Source organism: Drosophila nasuta, chromosome 2R, assembly GCF_023558535.2.
Source record: "Drosophila nasuta strain 15112-1781.00 chromosome 2R, ASM2355853v1, whole genome shotgun sequence".
Lineage (NCBI taxonomy): Eukaryota > Metazoa > Arthropoda > Insecta > Diptera > Drosophilidae > Drosophila > Drosophila nasuta.
Window position 1 is genome coordinate 16,699,386 of NC_083456.1, and position 24,356 is coordinate 16,723,741.

Sequence of the window (24,356 nt, forward strand, 5' to 3'; positions counted from 1 at the left end):
TACATAATGCCTCAAACGCTTAATTGAAATTGCGATTAAAAATTGTGTAATTCGCCGGCAATTTATTGTCCACTTGTGCCGCCCTTTGTCTGCCCATTCTCTCCTTTGGCAATAGCAAAGAGTTACGTATTAATGTTTTTCCTTTATTTTCACTTAAAGCACTTAGTTAATGGCATTAAATGCATTGTTGTATCGTTCGCCAATGAATCAACGCATATTGATTAACATTTCCAACCACTAACAACTGCAACAATTGCCATTTTTATTACCCACAACACAAGGTGCACGCACGTGCCTGTGTTTGTGTGTGTGTTCCGTTTTAATAATGGCTAATTAATTGCAGCTTTATTCTGCGATATATGTATATATATATAACATTTTCGCATAGTAACAAATGCACTAACGGCACGCAATGTTCAACTGGAGTCAGTGCAGGGACTTTAACTAGCTTTTGGAATGAAACTCTACATGGGGTGAATTTGTTCGACCGTTTCGCTTCGTTTTGTTATGTAAAATGTCTGGTAATAATTTTATTTAAATTTTCATTAATTTTTAAACGGTAACATTCACGATAACGATGTGGCCACAAATTAAAGCGAGGTCAGTTCAGAGTCGGTGCATCGCATGCAGCTGCAGCATATAACACAAGTAGTTGGACTTGACTTTAACTTTAGCTATACACCAATTGCCACTTGAAATTCAAGTACTGGCATATAAATTTATATACGTATGTGTGGGCGTGTGTGCATGTTTTAAATGCGTTAAACATGCGCGCACTAAATGCGAACTAAGGCAACAACTAATTAGAACGCTAATTAACGTTATTAAAATACGGTAACAACGTCTTCAAAAGTGCCAACGATGTCTGCAAACGCACTGGCAAGCGATTACAAGTGCGCAATAGCCCAGAAGAGGGAGGAGAGTGAGGGAGGAATAGAGGGGTAGAAGGACAGGAACAAATGTAATGCATGGCAGAAGCCTTGCCGCTTGTCTTTCTTTGACTGGCTTGACTGCTTCAGTTCTAGGGAAGCTGCTCATTAAAAGCACATTTAAGATGTTTACAAACGTGTTCTAAGACACTGCCTAAACACACACACACTAACACACTCACATATATGCGCACATTAAATGCGAGTGGAAACTAGAACGCGGCGTGAAAGCCACAACTGCGCCAATCCGGAAACGGAAGTATAGCAACAAGGCAACGTATGAGCATATGGAATTGATCATGTCAGTGTGTGTGTGTGTGTTATGCGCTTTGAAATTAGAGCCGCCATTTGATGGGTTGCTAGGAGTGCTGGCTCGTAAGTGTGCCACACACAAGATAAAGTGTGCAAGTTTACTTTACAACCGGGGCAATGCCACAAAAATCTCAGCTGCACGTTGGCATCGTTCTCGCTTTTGGCTCCGCAAATTTGATTGGCTCTAATGGCAGCGACGCTGACTTCGCCGTTGCCGTCGCAGTCGCTGTCGCTGTATTCTCGTTGCCGCTGCCAGCCAAAGGGAAAACTTTACTTTAATTGACAGCAAAAAGCAATTTGCCTCATTACAACGAACACGAGCGTAATTAAATGCTGCCCTGGGGCGTCTAGCGACCCCAATGGAACAACATTATTGCCGTTCGCGTTTTCCCCCACCCACCAGGATCTCACATCCGGTGCCATTCCCTTAGCCATTTCCGCTTTCCCCTAGATGCTCATGTTGGTTGCCAAAAAAAAAAGGAAGTAAAGGAAAAAAAACTGAAAGGCAGCCTTCAATTTGAGATGCTTGCCAAAATACAAAGCACAAAAGGGTCAGCTCGAAATGGCGTGGCGGACATGCGATTTAGTTTCTTATTTGACACTTTTTTCGCTTAGATTTTCCACTCTGTATACAATTTCGTCGTTTCGTTCGTTGCTGAGAGCGGCTGATGGCGATGGCGATGGAGGGTTGCAAAACTTTACTGCAGTCGTCGCAAATGTCATTTAAAGGACAATAAAGTCGAAAGCAAAAAGTGTTTGCTGCCCGCCCGAATTTAAAGTCAAGTTAAAGTTCAAATTACTGTTAAAGTGTGCGACATCTGCCGATGTCTGCCAAGATCTAACCAAAAGTGACATAATTATTACACACATACAAACACACACACTCCTGAAACTATGCTCCATCCTAGGCAGCAACACGAGATCTGTGCGAAATTCGAGGCAAGTTGAAGTGGGCGTTGGGACGATGCTGCTCTCAAGTGGTTGCTGGACATGTGCTAGGGGGCGGCAGCATCAACTCCTCCATCTCCCTCTCTCAGCATAGTTTATGGCAGGCGTGTGGCATTGGCGTCGCATTGGGCAGGCCGAGGACTAGTCGATTTATGGCGGTCACTGGCCGCCTCTAATGTCAGCTGAGCAGCGAGTAAAACAACGCCTGTCGGCTTGTTGAACTCATGTTTGGTCGGCCCTCTTTTGGCTATATTTAATTTAATAAAGCGAAGTATTTCCCTCGAAATAGAATAGAAAGCAAAAAAAACTTTAAGCTATCATTAAGCGGTCTCAGCAGAAAGTTTTGTGTTTGGTTTCGGCAGCGAATGCCATGATGCCATCCATGGCTAAGTAAATATTGAAATCTACAACCTCTGAACCGCATGCCAAAGGCGACAGCAACAACAATGCCTTGCATACAAATTTGTGGGCGTTGCTGAAGAGATTTGTAAACAACATTCTGTGGCATACATTTGGGCCGCCGCCTTATTCCGCCCGCCCGCCGTCGCTTCGGTTTCGCTTTCGGTTTCAGTTTCAGTTTCGACATTTGGGCCGCAGCTATTTTGGCATGTTGTTGTGCGCCTTCTTTATTGCGCCAACAGCAGCAGGCTCTGTCTGTCTGTCTGATTTTGGCCGTTGATGTATTCGTTACATTGTGATAGAAAAGCGAACGAACAGAAGGTTTACTGGATTATGAAGTTTTTATGAAGCGTATAATGTGGCAAATGAGCAAATGAGATTAAAAACTTTGCTCGCCTCTGGCATTTAAGACTGTTTTGCTGTTTTGCTTGCTAGATTCTTTTGCTTATTTCTTTTTGTTTGCCTTGAACTTGACACTGTTCCGACGCCCTGCTAGATGCAATCAAGCGAATTCACAAATATTTATGGCTGACATTCTGCGCCCAATCAATTTGCATTAAACGAAACATATTCGCAGATACCACAGAGAAGATGGAGACAGAATGAAAAGCAGAAGCGTGGAAAAACACAACAAAGCAACAGCAAATGTCGGAAAGGAGAGAAAGAGAGAGAGAGAGAGAGATACAAAATGCGTCGTTGCTAACACAAAAATTTATTACAACTGTCAAATGTATGGCCGGCAGATACTTTACTGTTGTCGCCAGGCCTGTCACGCCGGAGGAGCGCGCGGAGTGTCCTCGGAAAATATGCCATGGAACTGGAACTCGCAACTCCAAATTCGCAAAGGAAAAGCGAAAGCGAAACGAACCAACTCTCTGCTGTCTGCCCGGCTGACTGGCTGCCATCGTGTGCCTCGCTTTTTTATTTCGTTTTCATGCCCGGCAATTTAACATTGCTCTGCCACATAGACTCATACACACACACTCTCTCTCTCATAGCGAGAGGCTCGTGATTGCTTTGCACTTTTTGAAATGTATCCCACTCGTACCCCCAGCCCTCCCCTCTCCAGTCACTGCCTGCTTCTTCTATGCGTAGTTATTTCTGATCATAAAATCAATATGCGCATACTAAAATTTTATTTCTTTACAATTTGTGTACGAATTTCCTTTGCTCTTACTGCTGTTGCTCTCTCTCACTTTTGCTGCCTGCCCCCTCTGTCTGTCCCTGTTGCTTTACGAGTTGCCAGTTGCCGCATTGTTTTGTTTTTGTTTTTATTTTATTCTTCTTTCATTTTTTTTTTGCTTTTTGTACTTTTGTTTTTGTAGCTTTGTAGTCCATTTAATTCATGCTATGAAGGACCTTGCTCGCAGTTCGGCATGGCACATGTTTTGTCCATTTAGCTGCGCTGTGTGCTTGTGTGTGTGTGTGTGTTGGGGAAATGGAATGCAATGCTTTGACATATTTTTCTTTTATCGTCAGTACTTTGGGTGCTTATACCCTGCAAAGTCGGCACTCTCACTCTGGGGTATTTTTGATTTATTTAATCTGATTAGGAATTCCATTTTTGGAATACATATTTCTTATATAATTCGTAGTTTATCTTTCGCTACGATAATTTTATACATTATCTATTTGCAGGCCACGTGGCGTATACGCAATGACGCAAGCAATGCTGTTATACCCCATAATTTGATGATCATAGTTAAGCAGTATTTGTGTATATATTATGTCTTTCCATTCTTGATTTTCGTCATTTTAATTTCCTTTATTGGTATTTGTGTTTGCTTTGATTTGTTTTGCTATTATCGTCAGTGCATTAGATGCTTATACCCTGTAAAAATGCTGCTAAGCCTAAGTGGCATGCCACTGTCTTATCTATAAATATTTATTTAATGATTGATTGATGTTCGGTTTTCCTTGCTTAATGTTGTGTTTGTATTTATCTTTTGTCCCCCCACACACTGCGTATACTTAATATGTAATGCAATACCCAGTTGGTATATTCGTGTACCGAGTATACAAATCACTTTGGCAGTGGGGCAGTGTTTAATCAATAGGTTGAATCTTATCTATTAGTTCTTCCTTTTCTGCCATGTTAATTTCCCTTATTGCTGCTGGCTGGCCTGTGACGTGTGTCCACATGGCGTATACTTAATAAAGGTAATGGATTTGCAACGCCTTTGACACGGTTAATGACTTGCAAGTGTTTGCTTTGTGCTATCCTAATTGCGTTTGGGGATAGCACAAATGATTGCCAGCAACAACAGTAACAACACACGAACATCAACTACAACCTCTATGATGACAACGACAAGCAGTCGATAGCCCGATAAGCGTTACGCCAACAGCAACAACAACAACAACAACTGCGACAACATGTAGGATATTGCCTTGGCCATTATGTCATTTAAGGCATTCAATACAAATTGGTAATATCTCATTTATTTTGGTGTTCTGCTTGGTCATTCGCTTGCTTTCACTTCCACTTCTGGGTCTTCTTCTTGTGCTGCTTATTTCCCTTGCTTGTTGTTATTAAATTGACGCATGTGTTTGTGACAGAAACAGACACACACATGAACAGATAGTAGAGAGAGAGAGAGAGAGAGAGAGAGAGAGAGATAGAGACACATAGGGACACTTAAATACGGTACGTGCTGTCCGCAAGTCCTTCAAGTTTACGCTGCTGGCCAAGCAGAAAGCCAGCTAGTCAAAATAAAGAGATAGAGAGCGAGGTAGAGGGAGTGTCTGCGGTAGAGTGCTTGAACTCCAGGAGAATTTGAGTGACCAAATGTCAAATATAGTACAAGAGTGTACACTTATTTCATTTCCAGATTTATGGTAACATGCACGGCTCTGTCGAGTTGTCGAGTTCGCCGCATGTAAGCAAACAATTTGAAAACCTCAACGAAACGTTCGTTGCTCCTGTTGCTCCTGCACAGCGCAATGCTGACAGCAATTTCCGTTGACAGTCGTTGAAAACATGCGCCAGCAATGTGCCATCTCCACTTATTATTATTTTTTTCTTTTTCTGCTCTACTCTTAGCGTCTTCTGCGCTTTCAGCTCTGCTGCACTGGATCGCACTTCAGTTGCACTCACGGGCAACATATCAGCCAAGCTCCGGCTAACAGCAAAACAGAGATACACGGAGAGAGCCAGCAGAAAAAAAAAACGTAAAACGTGGGAGAAGAGAGCTAGTATGGCAGCTGAGAAGTGTCATTGTTGCTGCATTTTCCAGTTGATTGCTTGGCCCAGGATCACAGTGGTATAGCTGGAGCTGAAGCTGGAGTTGTTATATGTTTGTTTTGCAGCAGGATGTGTTGTCACATCGACACATCCTTGCGTTCTGTTCTCATCAATTTCTTGCCACAATCCGTCTATCCAACCATCTATCCATCCATCCATGCATTCATTCATTCATCTATCCGTCTGCCATTCTCAGTCTCACTGTCGTTCTTCCTCTCTTTCTCTCTCTTCGTCTGTCTGTTGTCGTTGGCCTCAATTACAATGTATCATGCGACGCACGTATTTTCGCTCGCTCTTTATGTCGGTGTAAAGAGTTTAACATGTGCTTCGATTGCGATTCCTGCTGAATGTCCTTGTTCACTTGCACGTAGCTGAATGTGACCACAACGCATTTGTTTGCCATCTATAAATATGTATAGCTCCAAATGGAATTTGACTTAAATTATTGATATGTTTGGCAGGCACACAAGCATATTCGGAGACCACCCGCACAATTCCCCAATTGCTCGATGCAGTTGGAAAATTTCCATTGGGCCACTAATTTGACATGTTTTTGGCCATGTTTATAAATAAGAATTAAATGTGTTTCTTGGGACCTGACTTTGCTTATTTGGCTCAAGTTTTTGCATGTGCTCTGCCAGTTGGCTCAAAGCGAAATGTGTCATAAAACGGGGCCATAAATAAAATCAGTTGACCAAGTGAGCGACTGACGGGATGTCATTAGGCGACTACCGTCGTTAGCCAAGGCGTCGACGTCTCCGACTCCGTTGACGTCGTCGTCGTCATCGTCGTGCGTGCTGACGGCTTATAACTAAACGGCTTAGTGACTGCTGGTTATGTCAGGCTCTTCGGCAATCATGGCTTATAGTGTGGGCTTAATTTTCAGGCCAGATGAGCTGGTCATGTCGCTTGGGTCTGATTAAAGTGGTTTTAGTGGGCGACATAAATAAATAAATTAAATAAATAACAAAGCAAAGCAAAACAAAGTGAAAGAAAAAACAAAACCAAAAGGCAAATGAAAAAGGAAAACGAAAACTAAAAGAAGAGAAGTGCAGAAAACACGAGCCAGATTTGTGGCAAACGCAACGTCAGGCAAAAACTCAAATTGAAAGTGTGTCGATGTGTGTGAGTGTGTGTGTGTGTGTGCAAGGTTAACCCATACGAAAAGGCACACGATAAATTATGATCGCAGCACACACAGAAACGCACACATGTGGCCAGTTTAATATTTTATGCTAAACCACAAGACCAACTCAAATCTCATAAAAAGAACATAAAACATGCAAATTAAAAGGACCAAACACGTCGTCCAAATTGAAGATGTAGCACAAACACACACACATACACTAACACACACACACACTAACACACTCGCACACACGCACTGCCACAATGAACTAATTTACACAAAAACAATACAATTTGCGAACCCATGTTAAGAACGCTTCTCTTCTACCTTCCACAACTCCTTCGACTCACTCGCTCGGATATTTGTTGCTGCCTTAACCCTATTTCCACATTCTACACTCGCAGACGCAAACGGCGCCACCCAGATATTTATATGCTACTCTATCTTCTGTCTGTCGCCTGCACTGCTCGAAATAAATTTTAAGTTATGCTGAGATAAACTAAATGCTTAGATTTATCTATTTTCGTACCCGGATACCTGTAGGGTAGGATACTGAAATATATGCAACAGGCAGAAGCACGCATCTCCGATCTCATAAAGTATTAGTATAAAGATATACCAATTATTGCCTTATTTGCCTTTATTGCCTTTAAGTACTTTTTCGTCATTTTAATTTGGTATATTTTTAGAGTGTTGCTACAGTCGAATGTAGTATATCGACATGTCAAATAATCCTCACAGCGTATTTTAATATATTTTAAATTTTTAATTTGGTATATTTTAAGTATATTTAGCGAGTTTCTTGTTGCATCTACCCATTTCTACTTTTCTTACCGTTATTCGAAGTAGCTTAACAATTTCTTTGAGTGCATGCCATTGTCTGGCAGCATACCATATATATGACCACACTGTAAATCTAGCTGTCAGGAGACCAAAGCCACTGGGCCACTTCATTTGTTGCCTCTGCTGGGTCTGCCTGTCTGCCTGGCTGCCCGACGAAAGCGAGTGTGAATATCAAAGGAGTTGCTATATATATTTTTTTTTTTCGGCAACTAACTAGATATGTAGGCAGCTATGTAGAAGAGTGGCAGCTGTACACGTACATATGTCGACAATCAATGCTAGTTGTTTATGGCTGAAAGTCATTCATTGTGAACGTCGTTCACCTTTTCTTCGTTTGCTTGGCCTGCGGGCCAAAAGATTAAGTTTTTGCCATACTAATTGCCAGCAAAATTGTTGTGCGTGTGTGCGAGTGTGTGTATGTGTGTGTGAATTTGTTGCTTTTAATTACCAAAATACATACATAACATAGACTTTCGTATTCGTACTCGTCTCTGACTTTTTGGCCTTAGTCCTTTTTGCTGTGGCGGAAGTAAGACGTCGACGAGGGCAAAGTAAGAAGTTAAGTGGAAATTATTTAATCAAATAAGGCAAAAGTTTTGCTGGCAACCGCAACAGCAGCAGCAACAGATATAAACACACACACATACATAGTGTGAGTGAGGGGCGCAGCCACGCCTACTTTGTGGGGGGCGTTTGCTGGAGGCTGCTAGAAAAATGCTTTAGCTTTTGCTTCAAAATTGCCAAACTAATTTATTTGATTCATTTGAATGCAGATTGTGTTTTCTGATTTCCTTACACACACACGCACTTTCTCTCTCTCTCACACACACACAGATATGAGGTTGTGAATTGTGCCTTTCTCTTGTGTCGTTATCTCGGCTGCTTTTAAATGTTGGTTTTTGTCGTCGTCCTCTGACTGCTGTAGATATGCGAATATATCTATGGTTGTTTGCTGCATAAATCTTAGTTATTAGCAGATTTATTTTTGCCTGACATTTTCACGCATCTCGAGCAAATTCATTGCGCTTAATGAAGCCATTTGTACATCTTGTACTATTGTATGTACAAGCCTACATACATACATATATATATATATGGAGGATATATATTCCCTTGACTGCAGGCTGAAAAGCGACTTAATGGCATGTTGATGGCTGCGATTGTTCTCGTCGATAACAGAGGGAGGCGGGAGATGGGGGATCGTCTGGCTTTGCATCAAAAACTGTGCACTTTAAAATCCTTTGAGTGTGGCACTCCAAATGAAATTAATGACTTAAAAGCTTTTTTGCGGTACACGTCACTCATAATACAATCAACGCGCGTAACGACAGTAACAATAACAACAACAACAATAGCATTGTCGACAGCTGCTGCTGCTGCTGCTGCTGATGTTGCTGAGCCATGGACAAAATGTTCTCTGTTCTGTTCAGTGCTGGGCTTTGGCTGTAATGGCAGCAGCAGTTTTTGAAAGTTTAAAGAATTTACAAAAGTTGCCAACAATCCAAAAATGCTGCACACTCCCCTCCTCGTCCCGCGCATAATTGACACAGTTACCAACGTACCTGCAACGATAAAAAAAGAGAGAGAGTGGGGGGGCGTGTTACTAAAGGTGTGCAATTATTATTGTTTTATGTGGCAAGTTCATGCAAAGGAATTAAGTAACTGTAAACGCTATAAACGGTCAACATCACACTCCATGCTGCCACATGCCCCATGCCCCATACTCCCTAGGAGGGAGGGAGTGACCCATGCCACTTCAACCCGCATACAGAGTGAGTTTTTATGGGTTCGACTGTCAACCGCGCAGCCGCCCAGCAATAAATTCTGAAAGCGAACGTTAAACGTGCAACATATTCTAAGGGTTTTACCCTAGTCCGTGTGCCCTCCTTCCACACGGAATAAATGAGCATTTCGCACCGTGGGGTTTTGTGGCATCATTTTTCTCCTTGGATTTCAGTGGTAGACGGACGCAACGTCACCTTCGTCTCAGGCAATAACAAAAGGCAAATTGTAATGCCATTAAATGTTGTCCTAAGTTGCCAAGTTGGTCAAAGTTTGGAGCAACAAATCGCACGCTTTAAGCAGTGCCAAGCAATCTGGTCAGATACACACAACATACTAAAGTCGAAGTATTCTTGCGTTCAGTTCACAGCAGCTAAATCAATTGTAAAAGTGTGTGCGAAGCGATTGGATGTTATGTTCTCGCTCGCCCTCTCCGTTTTGAAACTCGGCCAGCTGAGTGATGAGGTAGCAGGAGTCGAAGGAGTCGAAGGAGACGAAGGAGTAGCAGGATGTGCTCGTCTCGTCCCTCCGGAAATTGTGTGGAACAGCAACACGTAGTGTGGCAATTCATTTTGCTCGCATCTCTTTCAGTGCGTGCATCGCTCGTATAAATCATCAACCTCTACCATATCAACCATATCGCAAGTTGTACTCAATTTCCGGGTGCAACAACAACACAATAGAAAACTATTTGTGTGGAAATTACCAAAATATTGCGAACTCATATTAATTATTTAAATTTGATTCACATTTCCTTAAAGCTCGCTGTTTATTTTTTTTATTTATGTCAGCAGTCGATGAAATTGTGCAATAAATCAGCAGAAATAAGTCAGAAAACTTCAGTCAAGTGTGCTTGACTTTGAGATATCCCGCAACACATTTTAAATAAGTGCAAAAAATTGCAGTATTGTTCATAAAATATGCCCCTTTTTGGTATGTATACTAATATATCACTACATTCAAGACATACCAAAGTAGAAAACATACTACATTGTCAGCCAAAGCAACGAAGCTACCCTATGGGTATACAAATTCAATTGAAATATTTGGGCCGATTTCAATCGCCTTTTTCTACATTTTCTGTTTACATTTCAAGCAATACAAATTGTTTGCTATGGTATGCATATTACATTTTTTGCTCATAAATCCTTGGCATATCTCGTTTCATGTGTCGAATAATATTTCACAAAGATAATTGAAAGTACAAGTGAAAGAGTAAATAAATTCTTACAAAAGAGTGCAACAATCAAGAAAATATATGAATTTATTTCTTCGCTACTTTTACAACCAGCATGAAAATATTGTACATAAATTGCAGCTTCCGTTTTACCTCTTTTTCGAGTATTGCAAAAGTTGGCGGCGGAAACTGACGCGAGGCCATCAAAAGAGAAGGGGCCTCTGCCTCTCACTCGTATGAATGTTGTCGTATAATATAAAAAAAAAAAGTTTTGCGGCGTTTTCATATAAATTAAATTAAAGACAAATAAATGCTAACATCGTTGCAGGGTTCTTTTCTGCGGTGGGTAAAGGGGGGAGCTGCTGCATGTGGCAGCAATTAATTTAATAAATCAACAGAAAAACTTTTGCTGGCCTCTCGCTGCTCGCTGCTCAGCTCAATTCAGCTCAGTGTCGTCGACGCAGTCAACTTCGGTTTTCTCTTCACTTTTCCCCATTGGCAGCGTTGTGTCAACTTAGACGACCATTAAGCGCGAGCTTAACCCATCAGTGTCACAGTTGTGTGCAAAAGTTAAAGAGCTATCGATTATTATGGCTGACCAAGAAGCCTCCGACCGACCGACAAAATAACCGACTTGATGCCTGCTTTGGCTTTGGCCTGCTTCGAATGCATGTCGGCATTTTGTTTTATCCTTTTGTTTAACGCTGTATTGCTGTATCTTTTGCTTTCTTGCTGTACCGCCGCATTCTCGTTCTCTACATCTTGTTCTAAACTTTGCGCAATCCTTAAAGTTTAATTACAACATTCGCTGGGTAGGAAGAAGGGATTGTAGAATGTAGAATGGGTTTGAGTGCTCTAGAAAAAGTGCTGCCACTTTGCCTCATAACATTGTTCTGGCCGCCTTTGGAGGATGAGGCCGAGGGCGTCGTCGTCGCCGTCGTCTTGGGAGCGGCAATGGCCAGACAACGTTGCGTTGCGTTGTCTGTAAAGCGGACAAGACTTTCGGTTTAATTTGAACAGGAGATGGCCCGGGGACGATGCCGAGGCTGACGACGATGGCGATGACGATGACGACGTAGCCTACTTTCCGAGAACAACAATAAGCAAAGACGGCTACAACAACAATAAGAACGAATGCGGCGCGCTCTGTTTAAGGCAAATAAAGCGTGCATCCTGCGTTGCGTGTCTGCATTGTTGTCTGTGTGTGTGAGTGTGGTGGGTGAAGGGATGGAGAAGGGTGGAGCCTGGTGCTGGCTTTCCTTTTAACTGGCCCCAAAACGAAGACAAGCTAAATGCTGGCAAAACGCTGCCAGCGTTTGTTTCCATCGTTGTCTCAAGTCTTTGCTCTGCTCTGCTCCTCCTCCACTGTCCACTCGATTCTCCTCCCTTTTGCGACTAGAGAGTCAGCTCTCACTCTCATTCTCTTCGCTTTGCCCTCTGCTGTGTCTGTCTGTTTGTGCATTTTACTCTTGATGCTGCAATTTCTGGTTGTTGCTTCTTAAATGACGGTAAACGTTTATCAACACACAAATGGCTGAAAGGAAACGCAAAAGCAGCAGATAGCAACAAATGCAATAATCTGTTTCAGTTTTGCTCAGTTCGTTTCAACTGGATTTCTGCCATCCTCCTTCTGGACAAGTTGTTGTTGTTCTTCTTGCGGCATTGCGTTTAATTAGCGGAAGCGTTGACAATTAGGGCGCAAAGCTTCAAGTTCTTCTGTTGACAGCCAGTTTTATGGGTAGTGTAAAAGCACATTACGCATACGCCTAGTATGCGCATTGTTCTTAGCCAACATCTTCAAAGTATCGTAAAAACCAGGCCTTGACTACATTTTACAATTATCATTTTTTGGGACACGAAAATACATAAATTGTAGCACATTTCGGTTGCAATGATTTTGATGCAGAAAATTAGGATAAGTTTTTTTTATTGCCTTTTGATGGCGTCGAGTGACCAAAGTTTTTACTTAGTTCCCGCTACCGATGGGCCATTAAACAGCCAAATGGCTACGACTACGACATACTCGAGCTCATATATTTAGTTGTTGCTGTTACTGTTGCGCTCTTTATCACATATTTGTTTCGTTGTTTGTTTGTGTAACTTTTATAGCGGTGTTTATGAGCGATATGTGCGGTTATGGCAGCGGCAACAGCAACAGACGCTTGTTTATCTATGTCGAGGATGTTGATGTCGCTGTTTCTGTTTTGCTGTTGTCGTTGCTGTTGCTGTTGTTGCCACAAATGCCGCATCTGCTGCGGCAGTGGCGCTCCGTCAGCAGCAGCAGTGGCATGTTTCTGTCACTTTGTTTAAACGCAAAACGCAGACCAAAAAGCTAGTTATGGTCATGCCTCGCCATCTTTCTCTCTCTCTCTCTCTCTCTCTCTTTCTCTTTTTCAGGCCTTCTCTATGACCAATGCTGGTCTTGGCTGTTTGTCCTTGTCGTCAAAACGTCTTGTCACGTCAACGCAGCGATAATGTCAGATGTGCCAACGGCAGCAATGCCAACCGCTAATACCCCCAAAATGGTTTCGGTTACCGTTCAAATATTGTCGCTCTGGCCCTTTAAGCTGTGCATATTTGGAATTCGGAATTTGAAGAAGACTAAACTCTGACGTAACTCGGCAAACTGCACAGAAATTCCGTTTGGGTATTAGACTAATGAAAGAAATTCCATAAAAATAGGGAAAAGTGCAAGTTTCAACTGCCGACGTGACACACACAAAACTCTGAAGCTGTGGAGCACACCCAAAGCGGCAATTTTCATTTTTGCATCAAACTTGCAACTTTTTTTGTTGTACCCGAAGCTGGCAAAGTCATAAAAATGCTGCTGTTGACATTTGCATACTTTTGTGCGAAACAATGCGTTCGCTTTTCATACACTTTTCCATTGTTGTGGCTGCAGTTGCAATTGTTGTTGCTGCTGTTGTTGTTGTTATGCGTTTGGGGAATTTGCAAAGCTGGGTGAACAGCTGAAAGTTGCAGCTATTTGACAGCACATCGCTAAAATGTGCAGTTAATATATTGCCAGCGATCTAAACTGAAATGCTGCCACATAACAGAGCCATCAACAGCAGGGAATACCCAAAAAAAAAGAAGAAAAAAAAACAAACATGAAGATAGAGAAGGAGACGAAGACTGTTGGTGCCAAGGAGCTGTTGGCATCAAAATGGTAATAACTAAAAGGCAAATATTTACTCTGGGGTGCGTTGACGCGCCAAAGGATTGCGATTGCGTTTGAGATTTGGATTTAGATTTGAATTGAGATGGCGCGCTAGTAAATTGAAAGCAAACAGCAATCTATTTTAATGTGGACCACGCAGCTTTTGGTTTGGTTTTGGCAGCGTATAAAAAGCGTTGCCTACATTTCAGCGGCCACTCCACACACAAACACACACACACAGATTTAGCTGCAAAAACGCTAAAAGTTTTCATTCAGCTTTCGAGCAGAGTTAAAGCAAATGGAAAACTTTTTGGGCGCTGTGTAAACAAAAGTTAATTAAAACATTCTCTTTCTTTTTAACCCGTTTGAAAAGTGATCCGCATTCGGAAAGAACGTGCATTTTAGGAAAAGGGTTTTTTCCGTGTTACCCGCATGTTCAGTTGTAGCCAATTGTTGGTTGACCGCTTCAACATAATTCGCATTGCATTTTTAATTAAAGTAGAACACTCTAAGATGGCTGCTGCTTTTTCTTCAGCTGCTGCTGCTGCACCAACAACAAATCGCACATCAGGGCTAAATAAATTTGGCAAGCCACAAAGCGCAAATCCCAAATTAAAAATTAAAATCACCAGAATCCATTCATTTTTATGAGCTAAAGAAAAAGCCAACAAAGAAAAAAAACTTGAGATTAAGTAAAAGACGTTGAAGCGCAAAAGAAATTCATGGAATTTAAATTGAAATCGCAGTCGAAATAAAGTGAAATCAAGCGTTTAAATTGAGAGTGTGTGTGAAAGCACATACACGGCAATACAATCTCGCACACACACACACAGACACACACACACTTGTGCACACAGAAAGTAAGCGAAAGTTAATGTAAGCGCTTGTTTACTCTGCGGCTGTCGAAAATATTTCACGTGCAGCTGAGGCAAAAAACATTACCTTCGAGACTGTCAGGGAAACAGCAACAGAAACAGCAGGAAACTGTCGAAGAGGAAACGGGAGAAACACGAACTGCGGACAGAGCACAACCCGCACAGACAGAAGCAACATAGCTCTCTGGACTGAATGGAACTGATTAGAAAGTCTCAGCTAAAATCAAATACACTTTCATATTGAAAGAGCACATTGAACTGTGAATAAAGTTGACTGCTTTATTTCATAATTTTTGATTGAGCATTTAAGTAAGCCACTTAAAATTTTAAATTCTATAAAGATTCAAAAGATTTATTTAATATTCAACTAATCTCTAAATCGTTTGCTTTTATAAAAATAGAAAATGCTAGTTTAGTGATTTATTTAATAATTTAAATTTCGTTGTTTAAGTAAATCACTTGAGACTTATGTATGATAAATACTTGAAATTCAGATTGAGAAATAATTTTCTTAAGATGTTAATAACTTAATTATTGGATTAATGACGAATGCGTATCTCTAAAGTGAACAACTTAAATTATACGATAAACGTTGAAAACACAAATTAAGAAATAATTCTCTTTCTTTGTTTTATTAAAACGACAAACTCTTTAAGAAAATGTGAGTAACTGTTGGTAGAGAAAAAACGAAGTTTAAATCGACAGCTAAAAACAGAAGCAGCTACCACAAATAGCTCGACATCTCAAGGGAGCCGCAACAGGAAACATGGGAAGAAAGGCAGCGGGAGAATTGGGGAAGGAGGGAGGCAAAAGAAAAGTCAGAGAAAGATTTGGCTTTACCTTATTTTTAACTGCCTGGGCAGACACTACTATTCCAATGGGAGACACAGCTGAACGTCGATGCCAGCCAACCATGTGTTGTCACGTGAAGCGAAGTAAAGCGAAAGCAAATAAGTCTGTCAAAATTTTTGTGCTGGGGTTTTGATGATCGAAGCGAGTCGCTCAATCGCAGCAACAAATTTTGCAGAAATAAACACATGGAAATTATATTTCACTGGGGGATTTACTTGTAAATCGAACATAAATCAACAGCACAGGCAGCACAGTCAGTCAGTCAGTCACCTGCGACTCAGGCGTCGCTTTGAAGATTTGCCATTAGGGGCAAAAAAAAAAAGAAAAGAAAGCACAACAAACTTACGAGGATTCCCCTCTGTTTGTGTCTGCCTGCCTGCTAGTCTAGGGGATCAACTGGGCTTAGAGGGGGGCATGACTCAAAAATTTGTTTCAATTTCTTCTTCATTGTCGCGCCCGTCCATGATTACAAGTATAAATCCAAATCTCAGTTGCGCACATTGCGCACAAAAGCATCGAGTATTTTGTTGGGGATTTGATTCAAAACAACTCGCTGGAGTAACTGTAATAAACTTAAATGTGCCACACACATACACACACGCCCACCTTCGTGCCTTCTCTCCATATGAGTGAGGATGCGTGTCTCTGTGTATGTGTGTGTGCGTGTACACAGAGTAGTGTGTGTGTGAGCGCGTGATTTATGCCCTCATGACTGCGTTCGCGTTGGCTTTTGTTTGCTTAAGCGCCAATTGAGTCTCACGTCCTGGTGACAAATCGATTTCTTATCACTCTGCGGTTTATTATGGCCTTTGGCAGCGCACCAGCTGTCTCTATGTGTGTGTGTATGATTGTGTCTATCTGCGAGTGTGTGTGTGAGTGCGGTGTGTTTACGTCTTACAGTGATAAGCTGGCAGCCGCCATAGACGCAGCCATTTTTAAAGTAAATAAATTTTTAATTTAATTTTTAAGCACTCGAAACGATTACGCGTAACTCAATCGAGAAAAGGGGATTGGGGAGTTGCTCGATTGCCCTTTATCAGCGTCGCCGACAGGCAGCAGCGAAAGTTGTTGACTTTTATGGCAAAAATGGTTTGGGATGCGCCTTTTTTTCGCCGAATGCCGCTTGCCGCATGCCGCATGTCGCTTAACTACTGCTCTGCCGCATTTAAATGCCTCCTGGCGGACTTCAGTGAGTTACTTGGCTTGGCTAGCCATGCTTTGCCATTGCCTTTGACTCTCCCTCTTGGCTTTGCTTTGCTTCGCTTTGGTTTAGTCTGTGTCTTGGGCTGCGGGCAAACTTTCTCTACCATATTTATTTTCATTTGGCTTGTTCCCCATTACTACTCCAGCAGCTACTTACTCCCCTCCTCCTAGTTGGCCGTGCTGGCTGGCATTTTATATTTGTTTTAATTTCCTTGCCATTTCCGGGACGCTCTGTTTGCCGGCCACATTTGTCAGTCAAATGGCGCTGGTGCGGCACGTTAAATGTGCAGCTTCCTCAAGCCATCGCTGCGCTGCCTTTTAGTGTTTATAACAGTTTACTGGCGCCCGTCGGGAAGTTCAGTTACTTGCAACTTCCGTTTGCCACGCAAAATGTTTCCCCCCACCCGAACCATATCAGAACGGATACGCTTGCTTTGCTCTGGGAGTCTAGTCGTAGTCGTCAGTTGGTGGGGTACACTTAAAGCTACAACACTTAAAACTCAAATGTTGCACGCTTCTCCTCGGTTGATGCGTTTTTCAACGATGACCATTAACAATTTTATTGACTGAGCGTAGCTCAATTGCTATTTATTGGCCGGAATCGCAAGATATGAGCAAAATGTGCAAAATTCAAGTAGCTTTAAGTTTGCAGCTGCTGTTGCTGCTGTTGCTGTTGGTGTTGCTGTGTTGCTGTCAGCCAGACACGTGAGTAGACAATGGCTTCTGACCAGCAGCATGTCATGGACATGGCCACTGTGTGCTCTGCTGGCTCTGATGACTCCTGACTGCTGACTGCTTACAGCCACTGTTGCTGACACTGTGTGTGCGCCTCGTTGATGGCATTTTATCGCCAATTATAAAACCTGTCATTTTGACATTTTTATTGATGCGCAAAAAAATGTATTAAAAAAAAACGAAAAAAGATGTGAAAAACGGAAAGGTAGCTTGGGGTAAATGGGAAATAGCGTTGCTTAAAAATGCCAATCATGCTGATGACATGCTGCACGTGGACATGAAGCTTGTTAAAACTGACAAGTGAATGCTTGAGCCAAAAGCCAGCCCGGGCACAAGCTCGTGGCAGGTTCAGCTCAGCTGGCAGCACAACGGAAGCAGCCCGAAATGTGATGAACCCTCTCCTAATGGACTGCATGACCACCTGCGCTTGCTATTTGGGCAAAGCCAAATAAGTTATGTGCCAAAAGCAAGCAAAAGAGATTAACAGCAGATGCAGAGACAAGCAAGCAAGAATTTGGAATGAAGCGTATAGAATAACAACTAAGAAAGCAGCAGTCCAGTGTGATCGACTGAGAGATACCTGCTACTGCTATTTTCAATAAAAGCAAATCAGTGCAGAATTATTACGAAAAAGAAAGCCAAAAAAATACTGAAATATACCGAATATACTGATCAATACACCAGTATATTCGGTACTATTGCATTCAAAATAAATTGGTGTATTGATTTAATACTACTTTCAGAATATACCACAGTGTGGAAAGTACCATATTGTCAACTAAAGTATCGAAAATCCGACAGCAATAGTCGCCTTTTGCCATATATTATTATTTCTTAAATTAGTTTTACAATATTAATCTGATTTTCATGAATGTATGTACCAAAAATCGACTGTAGCTGCAAAACATCGTTTACTTTTGCAATTATAATTCGTTTTATAATTTAATTAATTATTTAAAAAATACAATTTATTTATTATTATTTAAAAATCAACTAAAATCGATTATAAATTATTAAAAGTGTTCTCTAACCATTTCAAACCTTTCAACATACCCTTTCAGTCGTCAACGAAAGGGTAGAAAAACAAGCTGTATGGTAACATAGCAGCAGCAATAGCAAAACTATGATAAACAAGTGAAATGCTTGCGCCATGTATGTGTGTCTGTAAGGGTGTGCGTGTGTATGCACACATACGTATGTGTAAATAAAAGCTGTTAAAATACGATAGCGCTGCCTATTAGCACAATAGACACGGAACAGCAACCGCAGCGCAACGCAGGCAAAAGGCAGCAGCAAAAAAAATATACGACAGGATGACGACAGGGACTGGAACATGCGGGAGGCGCGAGGGGGAGAGAGAAGGAAGGCAAGTCTGGCATCATGTGAGGGGGAGGCAATGCACAGCACGCAGAGTGTAACCACAAACACGACAACGCAAGCGGGAACAACAATGGAACAACGACAATAACAGAGAACAGAAAAGAACTATATAGAATGCAGGCAGCATAAAGGCAGCCCCATAAAACACCCTAGAAAATACAAAACCAAAAAAAAGGAATTAAAAGTGTAATTAATTGAATGTGTAAAATATTCAATTGTTATGCTATTGCAATTAATAAACAGACCTTGACTGATTATGGACGTAGATATACCCTTTTGGCGGTAATTTTGCAGGGTACCTAAGCACACGGACATATGGAACGGGAGACAAGCGGACAATGGAATGGCAGCAGCGGACAACAAATGATATGTTGTGTCTTGTGCTTGTTGGATGAGTGTTAGTTGCTGAGCATTCGAAGGGCGGCAAAAGTGCGAAGGGCGTTGGCTTTTCTTGCGCTCTGTTATTTATTTGCCTAGCATATGAGCAGAGTATGAATGTGCGTACATATGTGTGTGTCAAGTTTATGATCAGCAACTGAGCTTGACGTAGAGCATACGCCGGCTATATTCCAACTGTAGCAATCGCAACTCACACAGAGAGACAGAAAGTCAAATAGAGGGGGACCGCAGCTAGCTGGACAGGAATTGAACCCCAACCCCGTCCGCAGTTGGCAGCTGTGCTCCAGCCCAGCTCACACGTCTGCCTTGCGCCTGACTGACTCTCTACTTTCACAGCATATTTCCTCCAGCTAACACTCGCAACCGGGTCTTGGCTTGACTTTCACGGCAACCACTTAAGCTTTGGCTGAACCTGAAGCTGTAGCTGTAGCTGTTTCATTTCCATGCCAAAGTGTAGTTACTTGTAGTTTGGCTTTTCTTTTTACGTGTGTACTTGGGCGCGCATTGTTAGCTAGCCCGCTATTTGTGGCCACTTACCGTCCTCTGGAATCATGAGTGGCTGCCATCTTTTCTTATGCCAGTGCTTTTATGATTTGCCAGATGAAAAACACGTGGCTTCCGTTTCATTCCTACCCTGTCCTGTCTTGGCTTGCCTCTGTAGTTGACAATTAGAAGCAACCAGCGCTTAAAGCTACGCATCTGGTTTTCTGCCTCAAATATGATTACGTCTCTTGAATATCTTCTTGACTTTTTGCGATCAAAATTCCAATGACGTTCAACACTTAATTTTGCGTACAAGTATTTCGTTTTTGTGCGTGTGCCTCTGTGTGTGTGTGTGTGTGTGTTCCGCTTGTTATTGTTTGGATAAGTTGTTGTTATTGTGGCCAACAATAAGGAGTCTACTCATTGCATGCTCGAATTCATAAAAAGGATAACAAATGCCAAAGCTACATGGCAGCTGCCTCGACTGACCCATTTCCGTCCATTTGTCTTTAGGGCGTGCCTGGGCATAATATCAAATCATATTTTAACATTTATTCCAACCGAAACACATAGCATGGTCCTCAATCTCTCTTGCTACTTCCGACCGAGGCAGCAGTGGAGGGAAAGTAACAAGGAATCTCTTTAAGAGAGCCACAACAGCAACAGCAACAAAAATGGGCAAACGTTTACTAATTTTATAAAGCCAAATAAAATAAAAATGCCCAAAATGCCGCAGACTGAGACAGGATGAAAAAGGATATTATTTGAGCGCAGAAAACAGAAATGGATTTATCGCGACGGCAACTTTGTTGCTTGCTAAAAACTTTGACAAAATCTTCAAGGACAACTGCATTGTCTTTGCCAAGGGGAAATGATCAAAGCTGAGTGCCAGACAAATGCTCTAATAATAATATAGAGACAAAGGAGACGACAAACATTTGGAAAGCAAATGAAACGCATTGCCAGCAACGCAACTCTGTCACAGTGGCATTTTCCTAGCCAAGTTCATTGAGGTGCTAATGAAAAGCGAGGGAAGATATCTGGCGGCAGCTTTTATGACAACATTAAAGTGAATACAGCAGAGTGCGCTTCATTTGGGAAAATGAGTCACTTAACCAGCGAGTGAGTGAGAGTGAACGACGGCAACGAGACGTATGCGCAATGTGTGCGTCGAAGTACTTCAATTATGATGATTGATGATTATACTGGGTGACGGAGTGTGTAAAAGCGACAGCATCAGAGGACTGATGCTGCTTTTGCTGCTGCTGCTTGCTTTGGCATGCAAAATAAAAAGGAATTTCGCAAATGAATTGTTAAGTATGCGCCGCGTTGGCTGCCAATGGCTTGACGGTATTTGAATACGCCGCAAAGTATGCAGCAGCAGCTTCTACTACCACTACTGCGACTGGGCTGGGCAAAAGAAGAAAGTCGGTCTTGACATGTCAAAGGCTTACCCAGCGGCCAAATATGCCAGCGGAATTTCAAAATGACTTTGAGCCGACTAACAATAAAGCAGCAGGCAGGCACAACAAAAACCAAACAGCAAAATTAAACGAAACGTAACTCGACGCAATACAACGATAGGAAAGTAAAGGAATGAAAAGGCAACGAAAGGAAAAAAAACTGAATATTTATAACACGACGTGCCATTAAATGTCAATGTATTTTTAATTATTCACCCAAATGCCATACCAAAACGAAAGAAAGAACTGAAACCCAATTTGAGCATGGCTTTTAGCTTCAACTTCAGCTTGGCAGCGCGCTTTCAATTATGCCACAGCAATTTTCACTTCGTTGGCGCCTGTCAAAAAACTTTACACGCCCGGCATTTTATTTTATTTCACATTTTATTTCGCATCTCAAATGAACGTAATTAAAATTGACCCTTAGGGACTGAACCCAATGCCCAGCACTCAACACTCTTCAGCACCCAATGCACACAGAGTTTGAACAACAACCAAAAAAATGTGAACGGCTGAAAAAACAAGCAACTTTTACATAATTACCAGAGCTAGGACTCGAGTATGAAAAACACACGCAGTATAGTTTAGTTGAGTTGAGTCACACAAAAAACTAGAGAAAATTTTTGTCTGTTAAGAAGTTAGTTGAGCTAAAAAAAAACTTATTCGAATTCTAAGCTCATGCTGAAAATTACATTTGTTGCTATTCAAGTCAATAATAAAACATCATACAAGAACAATTCTACAGTCACCCAACAGCGTTCCATGTCCATTCAATTTGCAAAGTTTAATGTCTTTTTTGTTTGTTTTTTTGTCTTGTTTTTGTTGATTTCTCTCGAGTATTAAACATGTTCGGAAGGAAGAACATCATCCCAGTGGCAGGCAGGGTGGCTGGCAATTGCCAGTTTTGCTGTCTGTAAATGTGATTTGAAAGTTTTCCCCTTGCGCAACAAATTAAAACTAGCAACAAAATTTATTTGCGCAATGCATTTGAAAATGAAATTCAATTAAGTGGCACACATGAAACTTTAATTCTTCGCAAATGTTAATTAAGCTCGCACAGATTTCCTCTCTCTCTCTGTCTGTATGTGTGTACGTGTGTGTGCGTGTGTGTATGTTTGGCAAATGAAATTGAAATGCAAATTAAAACTTATCACTGTGTTGAGTGTTTAACCAGCAGCAAATGCAATTAGTTGGCTATTAGTCAAAAAGGCTATGCTTACAATTATAGCTGCTGCTGCTGCTGCTGCAATCATGACTTCAAGTGCGCCCTGTTTGCCTAAGCCACGCCCATTAAATTTTTGTCTATCTGTGCAGCTCGTTTTTCGCTTTTCGTTCTTTTTTCGTTTTTTGCCCTATATTTTTGGGGCATATTAAATTGCCATGAAATGTGCCACAGAACGGGCCCAACGACACTTGGTGTAATTTATTTGGCCCAAAGGCGCACCGCGTGCTGTCCTTCTTCCCATCTTCTTCCTGTTCTGCCCTGGCCACAATGTGCTGTCCTCGGTCAGGGCCAGGCCCAAAGCGAAAACGAACGAAGACGACGTCGACAACGATGACGATGAGGCGGCAAATGCGTTAAGACGATTTTATGTAAATGTTTTTCGTGCTCATGTTTTAAGTGTGTTTGCCTCTCCGATCCGGCAAAAAAGGCAACGACCGTCGCGACAACACAGCAACAGCAACAGCAAAAGCAACAACAAAGGATAGCGCAGGTTTCGGCTGTGCCTTCATTGTGCCTGTTCATTTGGAATTTTATTTAAAATGGATTATGCCGCCTGTGAACAGCACCAAAAGAATACAAAAACACCAACAACAACGTAAAAAAAAAACAAGGGAAAGACAAAAGACAAGACTGCGACAACGAACGACAACGACAAAGATGCAAAGAAGCTTTAATACTCTCGCCAAAAAATGGGAAAATAACAGAAAAAGAAATGGAATGTAAATGAAATGAATTTCATGGCAATATTAAAATTATTATTTATGAATGTTTACTGCCGCCACCTCTCTCTCCCACAACTTTCTTATTAATTATTGTGTACTGTGTTTTTATGGCAATTATTTGATTTGAGCTTTCTGTTTGATTTGTTTTAAATTAACATTTTATTATCAATCGATGTGTTTGACGCTTGTCAATTGATTTATTTGATGTGCTCTAATAATAATGTGTATTCTCAGCTTACTGACTGAATTATCGTGCGGCTGATAAGAGTATCCAATGGATGCAATGGTGTTTCTACACTCTTGTGTTTTGCTTGTCGCGGCATTTAGAGGTGTTTATGTTTATGCGACAAAAAGTACCGCAGCTCCAACCAAATTCCTTGCCATACTTTCTTATAGTGTGTAGCCAGCCTCTTTTGCGTTTTAAAGCAGGGCTTAGAGTTGAATTTAATGAAAGGCGAAATTGTTATTTGACTTCACAGCAGCAGCAGCAGCTTGGCATCAGCTATAAATCTCCATATTGCGATGGCGGGTCTCATGTGTGTGTGTGTGACTCTCATCAGGCAATTATCTATCACAGGCTGGCAGAGAGATTGAGACAGTGGGATGGGGGGCTTTGAGTAAATCAATATGCGTTTGATATGGGCACAGTTTACGGCGAATAACGCATTAAATTGTATGGCTAAATTTCATTTGATTGTGAAATCGTGCGAGTCGTCGTCGCGTCTGGCGTTTGCCGCCATATCCTTTTCAGTCCGTGTCGACGACGACGACTGCATAACTCTTTCATTTATTAACCATTTCCTGCGATTCACGAGACGCCACTCCCACTCTCATTCCCTTCCCTCTGACTGACGCTGTGTGTGTGTATCGAACCAACAAAGGCGCCAGGCGATGGCAAATCGTTGACAATGCCAGCTGGCGTGATAAGCCATTCATTACGATTATTACGGTGGGTAGCATGTGTGTGTGTGTGTGTGTGTGTGTAAGTGAGTGTAGGAGCGTATGTGTGTGTGTAGATTGAAGTTGGCTCGACTCGCCATGCCGAGCTGGCAAATAAAAAATATTGCTGATAGGAGTAAAAATTTTCATACTCATT

The 24,356-nt window shown here is 41.8% G+C and overlaps 1 protein-coding gene across 2 annotated transcripts in view; it reads right to left on the reverse strand.

The window, feature by feature from the left end:
* The window catches only part of LOC132785639 (alpha-2Db adrenergic receptor), a 52,571-nt gene that overhangs the window by 17,209 nt on the left and 11,006 nt on the right, over positions 1-24,356 (reverse strand). The window contains exon 2 of one of the 2 annotated variants that reach the window (XM_060791832.1): positions 9,312-9,366. The exons of the other annotated variant lie outside the window; for it this stretch is intronic. Coding sequence (XP_060647815.1) covers positions 9,355-9,366 — 12 coding nt within the window. The 3' untranslated portion in view covers positions 9,312-9,354. Of the gene's footprint in view, positions 1-9,311; positions 9,367-24,356 lie in introns of those variants that run through there. 2 annotated transcript variants of the gene reach the window in all.